Here is a 17,414-nt window from a genome sequence, read left to right on the forward strand (position 1 = left end):
AGTGGCGGCAGCATCCTTCTATCATATAAACGTGTAAATGCATCACTGCAAACATATGAAAATCAGAGATTGATCAGGAATGTGAGGATAAATTTTAACTTATGAAATCATTATTCACCAGCAAAATGAAGTACACTCCAGTACCAACAAGGAGCAAATGAGGCCTAGTGGAACTAATATCAAAAGATTTTAGAGCAAGAATTTGTTTAGGAGGATCAGAAAGTGACCTCTTTGCTCCACTTCGCAAATCAAGCTGCCATTAAATACTAATTGAGAAAGGGGAAAAAAATTCAAAATTTCCAAAAGAATTAAGCTTGGAGATGAAATTCAAACAAAAAGCACCTCAAGGTCAGGAACACAAAAGAATCATTTCAACAAAACTTAAAAAGCCTATTTTCAATGCATTATGTAAATACAATCAACTATATTCTGGTGTCTAGATAGTTATGATGAAACACCAAACTTTTATTACTAGAGAAATCATTGGAATTTTAGGATTGGTTGAGTCAAAGATACCATATTCCACCATTGAGATATGAGACAAACAATATGGCTCACAGATTATGAAATAGAGGATTCAAGCAGATCATAAAGAACAATATTCAGGGTTGGATTCTAAAACCTTTGACTAGTCTCACCTTTTTGGTTCCACCCATGCCAATTGACCCTCGGAAATCATCCCCGTTTTCTTCTCCTCATTGGTTCCTTGACTGGTCTCACCTTGCCTGAAAAGAACACAAGCAAATACTAATATGCAAATCATTTAAATATAAAGAGATGTATATGTAATCAATATTAAATCGAAGTATAGTACCATGTCCAATCCCACAATCAGGAGGATGTGTCCGTGTCCGTTGCGTCGCGACTGATCCTCAATGTGTAAAGCCTCTAGTGTGGGGGGGGGGGTATCTCTGTCTGGATGGCACCAAGGGTGGGTCGCCCAGGGGTGGGCATGAATCTCATCTCATCTCTACCACGTACATTTACGGGGGCAGTGCCGGTAGTCGATGGGGGAGACGTATGGGTGGTGGGCAACGGAGATGTAGTAAAGGATGTGGGTGGGCAGGTATCATCGCGAACCATGGATGGGGACCGACATGTCTCCCCATGGGCAAACGTATAGGATGGACCTACATCATCATGTGCCATGGAGCCCATGTCATAACCAATGTCCAAACACATCTCATCTTCTGTCTGACTTACCTCTTCCATGGTGTGGTCATGCATGGGTGTGTGACGCCCACCAGATGTGTGACGCCCACCAGTTATGAGACGCCGACTAGATGTATGATGCTGACTAGATTGACGGCCTCCATGCCCTTGACGTCCACATGCTTGCCGACCACGCCCTACAGTCGGTTCACTTGTGTTGCCCGCAATGCGTGCATCGTCCAAGGTCAACCGACCGATCTCTTTAATAGATTGCAAGGCATTAATACAGTCGGTGTAGATCTCGAACCCTAGTTCGTACTTCGCCATAATCCTCAATTGTGATTCAACCTATCACAAGTATACAAGAGTAGTGTTAGAAGGTTGAACTAAACTATGCGAAGTGAGGTACATTTATAACGGAATAGTCTTTGTAAACTTACCAAAGTGTCCCAGTACAAGGTCTCTTTTGTAATATGCCAAACAACACGGGGACGAAACCACACCATATACTCGTCATTGTAGCTCATCTCCCCATGAAAGGGCGGTGCATTGGCAATTATGGCAGCGTAGCCCATCTAGCAATATGCGTGGCATGTTCTTTAGCCCAGTTTTTTTCATGCTTTCCCTAGAGTGTAATGTTATGAAGTTCAATTAAAGTATCGACATTGACCGGTACGCCTTACTTCATCCCAAATTGTCGGAGAACACGTTTGGGGTGATGGCCTTTAACCACCCAAAAATATATGAGCGGCACGATAGACCTCCATATGTGTTGGCCTGCCATACAATATGCGGACAGGGAACCCAAATAATTTCTATATGGCTCTCAGACAATCTACAATGATCCAACAGATGTAAACAACCATATTAACAATATAATTAGAAAAAATGTGTAACAAATGTGAACAATACATGGCAACAATGTTTAACTCTTAAATAAAAAAGGTTTATTCATTCCAAAGTGAATTGTAAGTACAACAACTACATGCCAAAGTGGTTCCTACTTGTAAGATACGATACTTGATTTGGTAGTAGCGAAACAAGCGACACATGATAGGTGCGTAGGACGTGCATTGGATGTTCAGTTTTTATTTTAGCCCCTTTCCATCTAGCAAACAACACAGACATAACCTTCATATTAGTTACTTACATAATTCCCATGCGAAAAAAGTTAATGCGGAAATATAAAACGGTAACTATCTAAGATCCTACATACTTGCTAGCAAGTGGACTTGGGGGCAGTGCCTGGTGTGGATGCCTCATCATAGAACATATGTGTGGAAACCTCACACACGCCCACAACTGTACCAACAGCAATGCACTGCCAATTTGCTTGGCTGTCTTCTCTGATGGCTTATAGAGGTGTCTATATAGCCAACTTAGTGCTGCACTACCCCAACTATAATTCTTTCCGTTGCTGATTGGATTGAAAAATTGTAGATATATGATTAAGAGCCGTTCGCTAGACTTGTCCATAAACAGCATACTACCCAACATTTGGAGTATGTAAAACCGAGCATACCTCTACACAAGCTCCTCAGTGGCGTCAGCAGGGAGAGGGTTGCTAAACCGCTCCTTGAGCCATTTGGCCTTTATCCTCGGCCCTTCCATCACTGTAGTGTTCTTGCCAGAACCGACTAGTTTTTTTCAGCGGACTATGCCCTAGCAATTCAGCGCAAAATTCACCCCAATTGTCCATATGGGTAAATCCCACCACCAGCAAGTCATGTACATGTACTCCCATTATAACCTCTATGTCTTGTAGCGTGATGGTCATCTCACCGTAGGGTAAGTGGAATGAGTGCGTCTTCGACCGCCATCTCTCCACCAAGGCCGTGATCAGTGCATGGTCAAGGTCCATATATGGGACCTGAAGTAGCCCATCTGACCCCGCATCTGTGATATAAGAAGCAATCCGTGGATCTAACTCACCTTCAAACAGACCTTTCTCTTGATGACGACAAGTCAGTACACCGAGCACTTCCTGCAAACAGAGTAGCTTAGTATTAATAATAGCATTTACTAAGCACATAATAATTACACTTCAAACTTAAATGCCAAACATCTTTCTACTATATATTGACTACGATTTTGGACAAGTGCATACCTCGCCTGCCAAAGGAGCATCCCAAAGCAAACTTGAACGATGCACAGCCTGCCTCGTCAAGACAATCCCTATAGAGGGTCCCGCTCGATGTGGTCCATATCTAGCATAAATTAAAGGTGAGTAATGGCCCGTTAAGTGACTATTGGCCCATTTGGTCAAATGCAAAGCATAAACATTCTAATTCTCTTTTTAAGGAGCATGTCACATGAGGAAAATTCACATAATTGAATTCTTAATTTTTCTTTCTTTTTCTTTAATAAATTTCTTTTATAAGGTTGAATTTCATTCAAGAGAGACTGGCTATATACCTTACAAGCAGATTCAATGATCTACTAGACAAAGAAAAAAGGGTTATTTGTGTTAAAGTTTATTAGCAAATTTAAAAGAAAGAGAATTGCATTAGGGTAAAGTAAAGCCATTTGTTTTGGATGTGTTTATGCCTTGTAGGTAAACAGAGTCATGGCATTACAATAGGCAGGGTGTTTAAACTATAAGCATGATCTTTGAAATTGGTATGACAATTTACAATTAGAAGTTGAAAGTATTATGCATCTTTTATTAGGTATTATGCAATCCAAACATACATCTTTTGCTTGAACATCTAAGGGTTATCATGTATTTGGTGACAACAGCAATTAGGGAAAAATTCACTTCAAATACATAAACTTTCTTCTTCTTCTTCTTCTTCTTATTTATTTATTTATTTTTAATTATAAACATATTTGACTGAAAATGGCAATAATATATATCTAATGCAGCCTTCACTGATTTCATAAAAAAGAAAAAAAAAAAAAAACTTTAGAATGTTAACTAGATTACAACATATTCAGCTAATAGAAATAGAATACATCAACATACAAGATAAAACATTTTCACCCCTAAATAAATAAATGAGAAAGCCACAAGTTTTAGATGGAAGAAATTTCTAAAATGAAAGTCTCTCTACATTATTTAAATCAACCCTTACTTTAATAGTCCAAGCATCCTACTAATTATTCAACAACATCAAGCCCCAAAAAAATTTAGGCTCAGCTATGGATCCTCTACACACTAAGAGGGATCTACCACATATATTCTAAGCAACCTACTTAGTCTCGCAAATCAAATATGGCCTCAATGAGAACGCTAACTGTGTCCTACAATGACTGATTGCTCTAATAACACACAAAAATGTTCATTAAAAACAAAAAAAAAATTTAAAAATTTAAAAAATTACACCACAAATACCGAAATATACCCACAAATAACCCTAACTCCCCAATGCTCAAACAAATAATGAGGTGTGAAACCATACCTTGTGATTCCAAACTGAAGATGCAGACCGAGAGCGAGACTGAGAGCGAGAGCGAGAGCAAGACTGAGAGAGAGATCGAGAGCGTGTGGGAGAGTGAGAGTGAGATGACAGCGAGATTGAGAGAGTGAGAGTGAGATGATAGCGAGATTGAGAGGGTGAGAGGGAGATTGAGAAAGTGAGTGATGAGAGAGTAAGATTGAGTGGGAGAGAGGGAGATTCGGTAAAAGTAGGGGTCAAACTCGAGTTTAATGGACTCGGGTACCAGGCTCGCACAGTACTCGAGTCCAAGAAACTCGAGTACCAAGTGGATTTTTTTAATACCCAAATGCTATGTCAGACGGTGCCATGGTGGCAAAGCTAGGGGGTACTCGAGTTTAGCGTACTCAAGTACCGCTTAAAATTCGAGTTTGTAGAGCTCGAGTACCAGAAAAGTGGTACATCACTAATTACTTCTAAAACAGTATTTTTTTACTACAAATTTCGAAAAAAAAAAATGGTATTTAGCTACTTTCATCATAAACCACCAGTGTCAAATTTAAATTTGACATAAAATATTACTAAACAAACTGATGTCTTTAAGTAATTTTTTATTCTAAAAAAAAAAAAAAAAATTGTTTTCTAAACGACGACGAATTGAGACATTTCTCCTACCTTGTTGAAAGTTTCAGTATGAACTATGAAGAACATTTGGTAATTGTTATCTACAAGCTTCATAGCTAGTCCAAGCAAAGCAGCCGTACAGTACATCAACCATGAGCGTGAGCATGAGCAACTTTCTGGGATTGGAGCTTTCACTCGCACCCAAACCCTCTTTCTTCAACAACACCCATATCATAAATTCCTTCCCTTTCACTGAATTCCTATCCCCAACTCCAACCTCTCGTTTCCCACACTCCAAACACACCTCTAACTCCAACTCCAGCTTCAAAAGGAGAAGTATTATAACTCATAGCTTCAAATCCCACACTGCCCATTACAACTCCACAAGCACAACCAGTGAGTTTTTTACTTTTATTTATTTGCTGTGCTTTTTTGCTCTCACTTTTTTTTTTTTTTATTTAAATTTCTGAGAATTGGGTTTACTTTTTTTTGTCAATTTTATGGCTTTCTTGTAAACAAAAACAAAATAATGCATAAAAAATCAATGATTGACTACTTAGTACTTTCCAATGTTTTATGGGCAACCGAAGAAAGGTTAAAGACTAATGTTAGTGATTTGTATATAAGGGGTTTTATGGGTGGTTCCTATTTGCTATTTGTAGTTCATTTTTTTTGGGTCTCCCATATAAAAGCCAAAAAAAAAAAAAAAATGATGTTCAGGTGTTCAAGCCAGTGACATAGCCACTGCTCAAGTGGAAGAGCAGGTAGAGGTTGAAGTTGCTGAGGGTTATTCTTTAACTCAATTCATTGATAAGATTATTGAGGTCTTTCTGAAGGAGAAGCCACAATCAAAGGAATGGAGGAAGTATTTGGTGTTCAGGGAGGAGTGGCAAAAGTATAGGGAAACCTTCTACAATCGGTGTCGTTTGCGGGCAGATGCAGAAGGCGACCCTACTATGAAGCAAAAATTGATCTCACTAGGAAGAAAAGTGAAGAAGGTAGAACAATGTGTTTATCTTTCATATATTTGCAATCATGCTTTGTTTTTGTTGCTCAAAGAAGTTTAGGAAAAGCAAACAAAGAAGAGATTTTTCAACCAGATTTTATAGGTTAATTTAGTTTCTATATAAAAAAAATTGAGGAATTTTATCCAATTTGACCAGGTAGTGGGACACGGGCAATTAAATTTCAGGTTTAAGTCTCTACTTTTGTTAATTTTGCTACCTTTCTCAACAAACAAACAAACGGTTGTTCAATTGAATATACATATATTTGTTTAGTTTTAGAGGTATCTTCCTGTTCTGTTTCATCAGGGGTAAGCATTGCAGATTGATGGTGAAATGGAAGGTCATTGTGAACTTCTGAAGGAGATCCAAGATAGCCCAACTGACATTAATGCCATTGTTGCACAGCGGCGCAAAGACTTCACAGGGGAATTTTTTCGCTACCTCACTCTACTGTCGGAGACTTCTGACAGTTTGGAGGACCGTGATGGTAACTTTTAATATTTGGATGGATTTATTGCAATTAATGGCTAGTTGGCTCGATTGCATATCATATGACTTGTGAGAAAGCGTCCACTTGAATCAAACAGTAGGAGCTTTATAGAAGCTGACGCAAAGTCCAGTGTGAATTACCCTGAGGTTACAAGGGTGAAAATGAGCAATAATTAACTGAGATTTTGATTTGTATAATTGTATGCGTTTAGATTATTTTTTTGTTGAAATTTATATCTTTTTTATTTATTTAATGTTAGCAAGAGTACAGTTGTACCTAAAAAAAATGTGAGTTTTTAAAAAACTATGCATAAGCAAGTACATGAAAAAGCTAATCCAAACTCACCTTCATCTGGCCTAAAATAAGTCTTTATTGATTGTACGCGACATTTTAACCTGATAAAATAAAAAGAAGGTTGATTTGTGTATAGCTTGTTCTTGTCTCTCTTATAAGATTGTTCCATTATTATTATTATTTATTTTTTGAGCAGCCGTGGCAAGACTGGGGGCCAGATGCTTGTCTGCTGTCAGTGCTTATGATAATACACTGGATTATGTGGATACGTTAGAGGTTGCTCAGGCCAAATTTGATAATATCCTCGACTCTCCTTCAGTGGATGTGGCATGTGAGAAGATTAAAAGCCTTGCCAAGGCAAAGGAGCTAGATTCCTCATTGATCTTGTTGATAAACAGTGCTTGGGCTTCTGCAAAGGAATCCACAACTATGAAAGATGAGGTATGGATAAATGGATGGCAAAGTTTTACTGAGGACATTCCCGTTGATGGACTACAAGGGTCACTTTCCTAACTTGGTTAACGCATCACAAAATGCACAAGCAAGGTGGACAAGACCTTAATAGTCACAAAGTAAACCTTGTTCTAAAATATATATTCCATATAATCTTAGTATAATGCAACATTTGTGGTTACAGCTGTGATGGTATTTAAGTATGTCTCATTTTTATGAGTATGTTTTGTTAAATAGATTATACACCAAGAAAAAGGATTGTATACTGTAGATCTCCTGAAAAAATGCATTAGAGTGCATGGGATTGCCCTCTATGCATATGAGCAACAACTTGCTGAAATTTATGTTATTCTCTTTAGGTACTAAAGTAGTCTAACCCTCCGTCTCAATGTCATTGTATGGCAAAAACACTTAAATTATTTAAACTGATCGTGTAGAATATTCCTGAATAGAGTAGAGCCCTTCAAAGTTTGGTTTATGTTTCATAGACTAACCAAATACTTTGTTTTGCGTTGCCATTATTTGCTGACACTGGAATAGTTTCATTTCATGGTGCAACATATGTCCTTGAAAACAAATAAATCTGCAGTTACCATGTGACAGATTGCTATGCACAATTCACAGGCTTTGTTACTATGAATAAAGACTATAACAGCATCAATCGCATGGTTCAATACTTGAGATTGATTTCTAGAGTTGTTAATTCTCACATGAAAATATCTGGACCCCACAAAACCTGACACTTGAAATCAAGCTTTGATTTGTATAATTTCTTTCATTTCAATGTTTTTAAATGCCTTTATTTGCCAAGTTTTTCCTTGTTTTGTATTGTTTAATCTTAGACGAGTAACTGCAGGTCAAAGATATAATGCATCATTTATATAAAGCAACAAAGAGCAGTCTTAGAAGCATTGCGCCAAAAGAGATAAAGCTACTTAAGCATTTGCTGAACATCACTGATCCTGAAGAGCGATTCTCAGCATTGGCAACTGCTTTCTCTCCGGGTGATGAACATGAAGCCAAGGACCCTAATGCACTTTACACGTAAGAGAGCTTCTTGCTTCTTTAGGCTACCATAGTACCCTTATGTTAGTATCTGAGAATCAGCATCTGTTCAGATTATGACATCCTTAGATTTATCATGTTTTGTTGTTGAGCAGTACTCCCAAAGAGCTGCACAAATGGATTAAGATAATGCTTGATGCTTACAATCTCAGTAAGGAAGACACTGACATTAGAGAAGTCAAACACTTGACTCAGCCTGTGGTTATACAGAGGTTGTTCATCCTCAAGGAAACTATAGAAGAAGAATACTTGGAAAGTAGCAGGTTTCAAGACTCTAAAACAGAAGGGACCACAAAATCAGAGGAGTTGTGAGGTGCTGCTCTTTTTGATCCACAGCACTACTGATAGCTGTCACATTCATTCTATAGATGAATTTGCAAGTTTACTCTGAAGCTTTGAGTTGTAAGAGTCCATTTGGATGTAGCTGAAACTGAAAATTGAAAAATACTGTAGCAAAATAATTTTTTAATGGGTGAAAAACACTGTTCACGCTTAAAATTACTGTTCATTGGCTTAAAATAACTGTTCATGACCAATGAACAGTACACAATGCGCGTCCCAGTGAAGAAAAAAAAAAAAAAAAGGGAAGGGGCTGAAGCGCAGACGATGGGCATTTCAGCCCCTCCCAAACGCACTCTAAATTGTCAATGTTGTGTGAAGGTTTCTCTCTTTTTCTTAGACTTTTCTAAATTGAGAGAAAAATGTGAGTAAGGGAGAAGTGAAAGCTGGAGCCAGAGGGATATTGGGGGCTGATGTGTTGTGGTACACTTAATTGAGGATTGTTCATCTATATTGTTATGATATCTAAAAGTTAAAAGTGTAGTATTTAATATTGTTACTCTACTTTAAGTCATATTAGCATAGTATTTTAATCCACTTCAGTTCATTCAATCTATTCTCTCTTGAGTTAATCTAATTATTTTGTCCAACTCTATTAGTTTATGAAGTTATTTAAGCATTTTTTTAAAGTATCGATACTGTCTAGCCACCTCACCACCGTGAGATTTTGACATATAAGGCATAACATTTACTGGGGATTTTGAGCCTTAAAAAAAAAAGGGTAAGATAAGATGATGATGTGGCTAGGCTTTCTATCTTCGGTTCATAGATACTGTCTTTAGGTCCTAATTGGTTGAGGGGGGTTTGTGTTTGGACCGGTTTAGACCCATTTGGATCAGATACTATCTAAAGCTACATAAGCCCCCTCCATTAAAAGTCCCAAGCCAATTCTCTCCATTTAGGCCCAATTTGAATGCCTTTCGGCTCCGGCCCACATCAAACGTTAGTTTCACCCAAGCCCATGACATTTCTTAATTAGTGACAACTTTTATATATATATATATATATATATATATATATATAGTTGAAAAAAAGTACAAATACTATAATGCCGCTAAATTCACATATAAATACTTTATAATGGATGCACTAATTATTTATGCAAAATTACTTTTAATGATTATAGGTATAAGATTTATATTATAAAAAATAAACCATTTGAAATTGACATTCTTGCACAGATTGAGTTTATTTAGCAAGAATTAAAAACAAAGTGAGTCAAAAGATAAAAGCAAAGTGAATTGCACGTAATCAAGAATGTCAAAGACAATAAGCAGAACTTAAGTACGGTTCTTTAAGTGCAATATATTAGGTTGCTCTTTTTTTTTTTAATTTTTTTTTATATAGAATAATAAGTTGCTTAATTAAATTAAACATTTAGTTGCATTGACCAACGAAGTATAAATAATGTTATTTTTTTGAAGAAAATAAAATTTAATGCAATTAATTCATACCCTTGATTATCCTCTCTTTCTAAAAAGAATTAATATTATTAAAGTTTAACCTTAAAAAAAAGTAAGAGAAATGATATGTCTACAACATAAAATAAGTTTAACAAAATATTTCAAAATACACCACGCGTCATGCAAAGCATTAACTGGTAATTGATAATTAGGGGACAAGTGAGGAACATGATTATTCCAATTTCAAATCAAAATGTCTTCCTTCCTAGGTCCACTTAACTGGAATAAAGCAATTCGCTCCATATACCTTCTGTAACTTCATAATACCTAGGACACAAACAAATAGGGAAATCATTACGAATATTTTACAGAAGAAAAAAAAAATATGACAGATATCATTTTCTGGTTCAAAAATATGACAGATATCATTTTACACAATTGTGTTTTTTAGCCTTTATTGTGCAACGAAGGCCAACTATGAAAAAATAAAATAAACAAAAGCTTGAATGTAATACATCTTCAAAAATCGAATAAAAATTCATGAACCACCTCATCTAATTGGTATTTAATTTTACATTTTATTTAAAGAAAACAATTCTACAGCCCAACAAGTACATTATGTTTGGTTTGAACGGATCAGTTTGGAGATTCTTGTGAGCAAATCATAGTGTTACCATGGTGTCTTTCAATATATATACATGTGTAATGGATTTGTTTAAATTGTAAAACTTACCTAAGTTCCTTAGCCAACTCCAACACAGTCATACGTTTTGCTGCTTTTCCCTTCATATTAATTATGCGGTGGATTGTGTCTATCCTGTAAAAAAAATGTTTGCATGATAAGAATAATAAACCTCGAGGGAGGAAGGAGAAGGGGGGGTTTCATTTCATTAAATCTGAATGGAGGTTAGTGTAACATTTTTTTTTTTTACTTAGTAAGTTACATCTTCACCTAATGAGTCTTGAACGTACAAGCTCAACCTCAGTCTTACTTTTTTAAGGAAAGCAAGTTTCATTTGAACTACAACTCATTGGCATTTTCTTGAATCATTTTTTGAAATAACAAGGAATCTCACCAAGGTAAGACCATTTAGACACAATGAGAGAGTAAACATTGGATGCATGACCCCACCCATCAAAAGTATCTATAGTGTAATCCAAGGGAACTACTAGTGCGGAATTGAATCCACTCAACTCAGGATTTTAAGGCCCACAACACTCATCCAAAGCCTTTCACCACTAGGAAGCACGTTGTTGGTAGCCTATTAAATCAACTAAACCCTCAATCTTCAAAATTGTGGTCAATGTGGTCCCTCCATCGGTCCATCCACATCCATTAGTTAATGTCACTAATAATTTTTCCATGAGGCATCACCTGATCTAAAAATGCATGGTATAGTTTTCAATGACATTAAAAACAAAATCATAGATAAACATATGTAAGACAGATATATAGCGTTTTCATTTATCACTTCCGCTCTATCCAGTATTTCTACTATCTACTCTATACATGTCCGAAACCAGAACCAGTGGGCACAAAACTCAATTTAAAATCATTGTAACAAGATTAAAAGACCTACTGGTACCTATCAAAATGAAAACCAAGATAAGTATAAGGCCAACTAGCTACATTAATGCCTATAAATTTTTGCAGAGTATTATAATCATCAACAATAATATTATGCACATTGATAAATTAGTACATGCACACATATTGAGTTTAGATGGAGTTTTCTATGAACTATGTATCAATTAATACATCGTAAAACCAGACATACTCATATAGTGCAGCTGCATCTTTTCCTTTGCCAGACCTGAATGACAAAGATATAACACAGATTAGCATCATCTCAATAAAGGCCAACATATCCAATCCGACCTTCAATACACATGAAAGTGTCCACATGCAAAACCATTAGATAAATAAGAAATTACACTAAAAGAATTTAAGCAGATACCATGCCAACAGCCTGGGTTTGTGCCTTTACTGATATGCATTACATTTTCCCTAAAACTGATTTTTTATTTTTATTTATCTGGGGATTTAGGATAAGTATAAAATAAACCTAAAGATATATGTCAATTAGTTGAGGACTTTTGCGCGTCAGGTGAAAGCAAAATTAGTGAAAAAGTTGTAAGAAGGATTTAAGGAAGGAGTAAAAAAAATTATCAAGGTCTTTTTTTTACTATTCCTTATGTTCTCTTGTTAAGATTTAGTCACATGACTATTTAACTAAAAAATACATTTTCATCTCATGAGAAAAATTCACATGACAGAATTTTAAGAGAAAAACCTAATGAACAATACTTAAGTATTGTATTTAAGTCTTAGAGAGAGAGAGATGGGTTGAAGTTACACTTAGTGTGACTCTTAAAAGTTTACACATTTTTAAGACCATTAATTTGTAAGGGATCTAACTATTAAAAACTCACTTTCCCCTCAATAATGAAATAAAAATTCCATTCTCAAAAGTAATAATAACAAAAAATTGCTAAAATAATCTCCTTTCCAATAATTCTGGAAGTCACTAATATAATAGTTGTGAACTGTAATAAATGATACAAATTATTAAACTCCTATAAATTATAACATTTAAATTCATGTCTTGCATATTATAAACCAATGCAAGTAAAGCCCATGTTCAACCACCACCCCCAAAAAAAACAAAAAAAAACAAATATATATATATATACACACACATACACTAGCCTCATCACAAGCTTTTGTAGAAAAAAAAGTGTTTGTATTTTATATATATAATTTTTATTTTGAAAATTTAATTTATAAATAAATAAAACAATTTGAAAATCAATAAGGAGTAACCCTATTTTTTAGACAATAATTTAATGGTAGTTAGAGTTGTATTTTTACCAAATTGTCCACTAAGTTCATAAAATCAACATAATTGAGTCAAGATTGTTGGTGCATTACACATGCATTCTCATCGTATATATACAGCCTACAAATCCAACTGAAAGGTCTGATATGTGTAAATAAAACCAAAATATATATGAAGTAAATACATGAAAGCAATGTAAAACTAGACATACTTGATTGCTTTGACTTTTCTTTCACACCTGAATGACCAAGATGCAAGAAGGATTAGCATCATCTCAGGAAAGGCAGATAAAATTTAAATAAATAAATAAAACCAATTGTACTTGCCATGAGAACGTTAAATCTGCCAACTTGGCAACCACAACACCAAGTCCGATATAATATACTACAAAAAAAAAAATGAGAAGCGGAATTAGGGTTAGGGGAAGAAGAAAAGGCAAAATCCAATTACACGATAAAAAAACAAAACCCTAATCAATTAACATAGATTCGTACGGAGTTTGAAAGCCATTGTAGAATTTTTGGAGAGCGATGCAACCCTTCCTAGACGCTAGACCGAGAGTTTTTGAGAATCGGGAGAGTGTGTTAAGTACTTATTATGTTTGAGGTGGGCGGTGCTAGCCATCAAATATTTATTTGGGCTGAGATTGGCGGCCCATATCTCTGCCCACATCCCCTCTCCGATCCGTTACATCTATTATATTTCTTTTTTCTTTTTTTAATACTACTAAAATTCGGGAGAAAACTAAGCACCATGTAGTATTTTCCACATGAAAGAAAGAAATTTCTCAAGCAAATAATAAGCATTCCACAAGGTCTTCCAAATATTGGAATTAGGAGTTGAATCAACAACCCACTCAATATCATATGGTGGGAGGCTGAACAACCCTTTTGTAGGGATAATATGGTGGAAGGTTGCCGAATCAATAATTCACTCAATATCATTCTTAACAACATGCTCACACTTTAGATCTTCAACAGAGAGCATCAAAGCATTCTCAATAATTATTATTTTCATTATCATCCTCTTCATTTTTGTCTTTAATTTGCTTCTTATTACAATGCCAACAATTCCATCTTATATGACCCTTTTTTCCATTATAGAAACATTCTCTTGTTCCCTTAAACTGAGATCTACCTCTTGATTGTGACCTTTCATTAAATCTAAACCGATCATTATGTCCTTTGCTATTACTTCTACCCTTGTGCTCGAGGTTTAAGGCAGATCCAAACCCTGAGTATTCACTTGCATCTCGCCTATGAACTTCCTCGGCTAAAATCAAATCTCGCATGTCATTATACTTGAGTTTACTATTTCCTGTAGAGTTATTTACTGCCATTCCCATAGCCTCCCAACTATTTGGCAAAGAAGCCAAAACAATCAGTACACAGATCTCATCATCAAAATCAATTTCTACGAAAGACAGTTGATTTTTGATGGCGTCGAATTCATTCAAATGTTGTGCTATTGATGCAATCTCTACCATCTTCATATTGAATAATTTCTTCATCAAATGCTCTGATGTAGGACAAAATCTACAATTTAATTTTAATATTTTTATGTAAAAAAACGCTATTTTAGGTTTAGGTGATTTATTTCCTTGTTTTTTGGTGCTTTTAAGGTTTTTTAGGTCAAATTTGGTTCCTGTTATGGTTAGGTATTAATTATAAGTTATTTTAGAATATATTTCCTTGTCTGTCAAGTTTTACGGAGCCCTTAAATAGGCCTCTAAGTCTGTAAACGTTTTTCATAGACTAATATCAATAAATAGAGACTTTTTGTCAAATTATTTTTCTGGTGGATTCCAATTTTCTTTTCCTTGTGGATTCAAGAAAACCCCTTATAAATTTAAGGTTTTCTACCAGAAGCTAATAGTTTAGTTTCTATTCAAGAAAGTATCATGTGCGCTTTCTTAAGGCTCCTGCAACATTAGTTAGTATTAGTGTCTTGGCATACCCTAGTTTGATGGCTAACTGACAAGACGATAACCACCACAACAATGACCATGGTGATGACGTCAACAACCCAGTCCTCACTAGGGGTGAGTTCCCTGAGTTTCATAAAGAGGCCCGTGATGAGAATCAACAATTTTGTAAAAAGAGTCAGCAAATTATAGGCGAAATCAAGCAAATGATTGCTACTTTTCTTGCTAGGAAATCATCTCATAACAACAATAATCAGTATATTGGACGACGCACTCCTAACTACAAGAAAATTCCATTCTTTGATAGAGATATGTGTAAGTTGGATTTTATTGACTGGCTTCTTGATTTGGAAGAGTATTTTAATTTTTGGAAGATTTGTGATGAAGAAAAAGTACTGCTTGCATCTAATAAATTGGATGAAGAAGCAGAGGAATGGTGGGAAGATATTAAAATCGATAGAAAGTAACGAAGTAAGCATCCAATCTGCTCTTGGCAAAGAATGAAAAGGGTATTAATTGATTTATGTTTTCCTAATGACTATTATGATATACTAGATTATACAAGTGTTGATTATAAATCTTTATATTCATGTCAAAGGCTATATGTTCAAAACATGGAAGGTCAACCACAAAACCAAAATTATCATAGTCAAGCTCATGCGTCAAGTAAAGTAAAGAATTTGAGGGTTGAGAAGAAGCAGCCTGTTTCTAAAGAAAATTTTAAAGAGGTTAAAAAAGAGCAAGACTTGCAACAAGTTATTGAATTGAAGATTGAAGATACCACTCGCCAAAAACTTGATGAAGAGGTTAAAGAAAAGAAGGTTAGCTAATTGTGGATAATTGTGGACACAATGGGGAGTTGCCACCTAGTTTTTACAATGGTCTAGAAACCATATATATAGCGTCCTCTCTAGGAATGACCTTCTGATCCTACTACCAAAGATATGCGTTTGGAGTTAAGGCCCGGTCTTGGGAAAGTGTCAAGCACCCAAAACCACCCAACCCTAAGGTTGGCTTCTCTTCATTGTGTCTTATGTCTTAACCCTATTAAAGGTACACTCAACATTGCATCTGTACTCATACACACACTAGCATACATCTAAACACACAACATGACATCAATTATCCCTAACCATACATCTATCATACATGCCAACCAAAGCCTAACATTCATCTAATCATGCATATTAAACAACCTAACATTCATCTAATCATGACACATCATCACGTCACAAATCCTAGCATACATCTAATCGTGGCATATCCTAACATTCATCTAACATATATGTCACATTATCCTAGCATTCATCTAGCATGGCATAACATAAACCCTACATGCCACTACCATCATATCATCATATTCCATCCAAGGCATAAGCATCTGAACATCAAATCAAGATAGAAACAAGACAAGTCATGTTATCACCTAAAGCATTAAGAACACAATTGTATCATCAAACCTTAACCATACAATGCATGTATATTGTGAATGCATGACTTACCTTTACTTACCTTGCAACAACTCAACACCTATGACATCATGCATGAACTTGTGAATGAATGACATGGCATTTAACAAAGAAATAAAATCAAACCCTAATTTAAACACGTGGAAGGCAAAAAAACAAATAACATGTAAACAAAGACTCAAGCTATATACAGATACATAGAGGATTAAAGCAGGAGTATAACATGTGAAACAAACAAAGCAAAGCATAAATTAAGGTTTCTGGACAACAGCCTACATATGCATACAGAAGCCTGCGTACGCAGGCTAAATACATGCGTGCACAAGATTTGATCTGCGTATGCATGCACAACGCAGGGTTGTTCAAGAACCCTAACCTAGAAATAGCAAACACAGAAACAAGGCAAAACTTAAAACTATAAATCTAACACCCTAACATGCTTTAAAGCAGAAGCAAGACTAAACCTAGGCTAAACAAACATGTTATAATATAAACAACACAAAAAAATAAGATTAAAACACAAATTAAAGGCAGAAAAGAAAGAAAAGTTTGAAATATATACCTCAAAGTAAAAAGCTCCTAGACTTGATTTTTTACAGTTCCCCTCAGTCAAATCTATTCACAAATCAATAAACGCGTGATTAGTAATCTTAAAATTCAAAGATCAAGGCCAGAAAATGCCCTAATCAAATAAAATTTATTTGAGAATGTTTTGTGAAAAACTCCTTATTTGATTCACTATTTCTAGTGAATCTTAGTGTTTTCCCGTGGATTTTTGTGTGTTTTGAAAATATACCATGTATGACTATTTATATTGTGAAAATGGGGGTTTGGAATGACTTTTAAATGATTTGAGATTCGTTCCAAACCTTAACATTAATGCAGAAAACTTCTCTTTTATGTTTTTGAAACCCTACTTGCGTGCGTAGGTTCGTACCTGCATACGCATGCTTTAAGATTGCATACGCAGGTTCATA

The 17,414-nt window shown here is 35.4% G+C and overlaps 2 protein-coding genes and 2 long non-coding RNA genes across 5 annotated transcripts in view; 1 reads left to right on the forward strand and 3 right to left on the reverse strand.

Moving 5' to 3' along the window:
- Positions 1-2,716: 2,716 nt before the first annotated feature.
- Positions 2,717-4,900, reverse strand: LOC142625306 (serine/threonine-protein phosphatase 7 long form homolog). Its single transcript, XM_075798986.1, has 3 exons — positions 4,875-4,900; positions 3,260-3,359; positions 2,717-3,136 (listed from the first exon to the last, which is right to left on the reverse strand). The coding sequence occupies exons 1-3, from the start codon at positions 4,898-4,900 to the stop codon at positions 2,717-2,719; spliced, it is 546 nt and encodes a 181-aa protein (XP_075655101.1).
- Positions 4,901-5,208: 308 nt separating this feature from the next.
- Positions 5,209-8,960, forward strand: LOC142626369 (uncharacterized protein At4g37920-like). 2 transcript variants are annotated; one of them, XM_075800192.1, is made up of 6 exons: positions 5,209-5,549; positions 5,874-6,151; positions 6,566-6,647; positions 7,141-7,385; positions 8,254-8,441; positions 8,558-8,960. In XM_075800192.1, the coding sequence occupies exons 1-6, from the start codon at positions 5,306-5,308 to the stop codon at positions 8,772-8,774; spliced, it is 1,254 nt and encodes a 417-aa protein (XP_075656307.1). In that variant the 5' UTR covers positions 5,209-5,305; the 3' UTR covers positions 8,775-8,960. The 2 variants fall into 2 exon arrangements, with proteins under 2 accessions (XP_075656307.1, XP_075656306.1); XM_075800191.1 differs by having other exon boundaries at positions 5,211-5,549; positions 6,482-6,647.
- A 1,380-nt stretch (positions 8,961-10,340) lies between these two features.
- On the reverse strand, positions 10,341-13,283 carry LOC142623959 (uncharacterized). The gene is made up of 4 exons (XR_012842255.1): positions 13,256-13,283; positions 11,983-12,018; positions 10,938-11,021; positions 10,341-10,531 (listed from the first exon to the last, which is right to left on the reverse strand). It is a non-coding gene; the product is annotated as an uncharacterized LOC142623959 (long non-coding RNA).
- Positions 13,284-17,006: 3,723 nt separating this feature from the next.
- The window catches only part of LOC142624430 (uncharacterized), a 47,793-nt gene continuing 47,385 nt past the window's right edge, over positions 17,007-17,414 (reverse strand). The window contains exon 3 of the long non-coding RNA XR_012842334.1: positions 17,007-17,052. This is a non-coding gene — a long non-coding RNA (uncharacterized LOC142624430). The remainder of the gene's footprint in view (positions 17,053-17,414) is intronic.

The sequence above is a fragment of the Castanea sativa genome, chromosome 2 (genome assembly GCF_040712315.1).
Source record: "Castanea sativa cultivar Marrone di Chiusa Pesio chromosome 2, ASM4071231v1".
In the NCBI taxonomy this organism is placed as follows: domain Eukaryota; kingdom Viridiplantae; phylum Streptophyta; class Magnoliopsida; order Fagales; family Fagaceae; genus Castanea; species Castanea sativa.

Excerpts from the sequence above, each read along its gene's own strand:
- LOC142625306 (XM_075798986.1), bottom strand. The coding sequence starts at position 4,900 with ATGGCACCGTCTGACATAGCATTTGG. Across the intron at positions 3,360-4,874 it reads CCGTCTGACATAGCATTTGG|ATATGGACCACATCGAGCGG; the intron begins GTATTAAAAAAA and ends AATTTATGCTAG. Across the intron at positions 3,137-3,259 it reads ATGCTCCTTTGGCAGGCGAG|GAAGTGCTCGGTGTACTGAC; the intron begins GTATGCACTTGT and ends CTCTGTTTGCAG.
- LOC142626369 (XM_075800191.1), top strand. The coding sequence starts at position 5,306 with ATGAGCGTGAGCATGAGCAACTTTCTGGGATTGGAGCTTTCACTCGCA. Across the intron at positions 6,648-7,140 it reads CAGTTTGGAGGACCGTGATG|CCGTGGCAAGACTGGGGGCC; the intron begins GTAACTTTTAAT and ends TTTTTTGAGCAG. Across the intron at positions 8,442-8,557 it reads GACCCTAATGCACTTTACAC|TACTCCCAAAGAGCTGCACA; the intron begins GTAAGAGAGCTT and ends GTTGTTGAGCAG.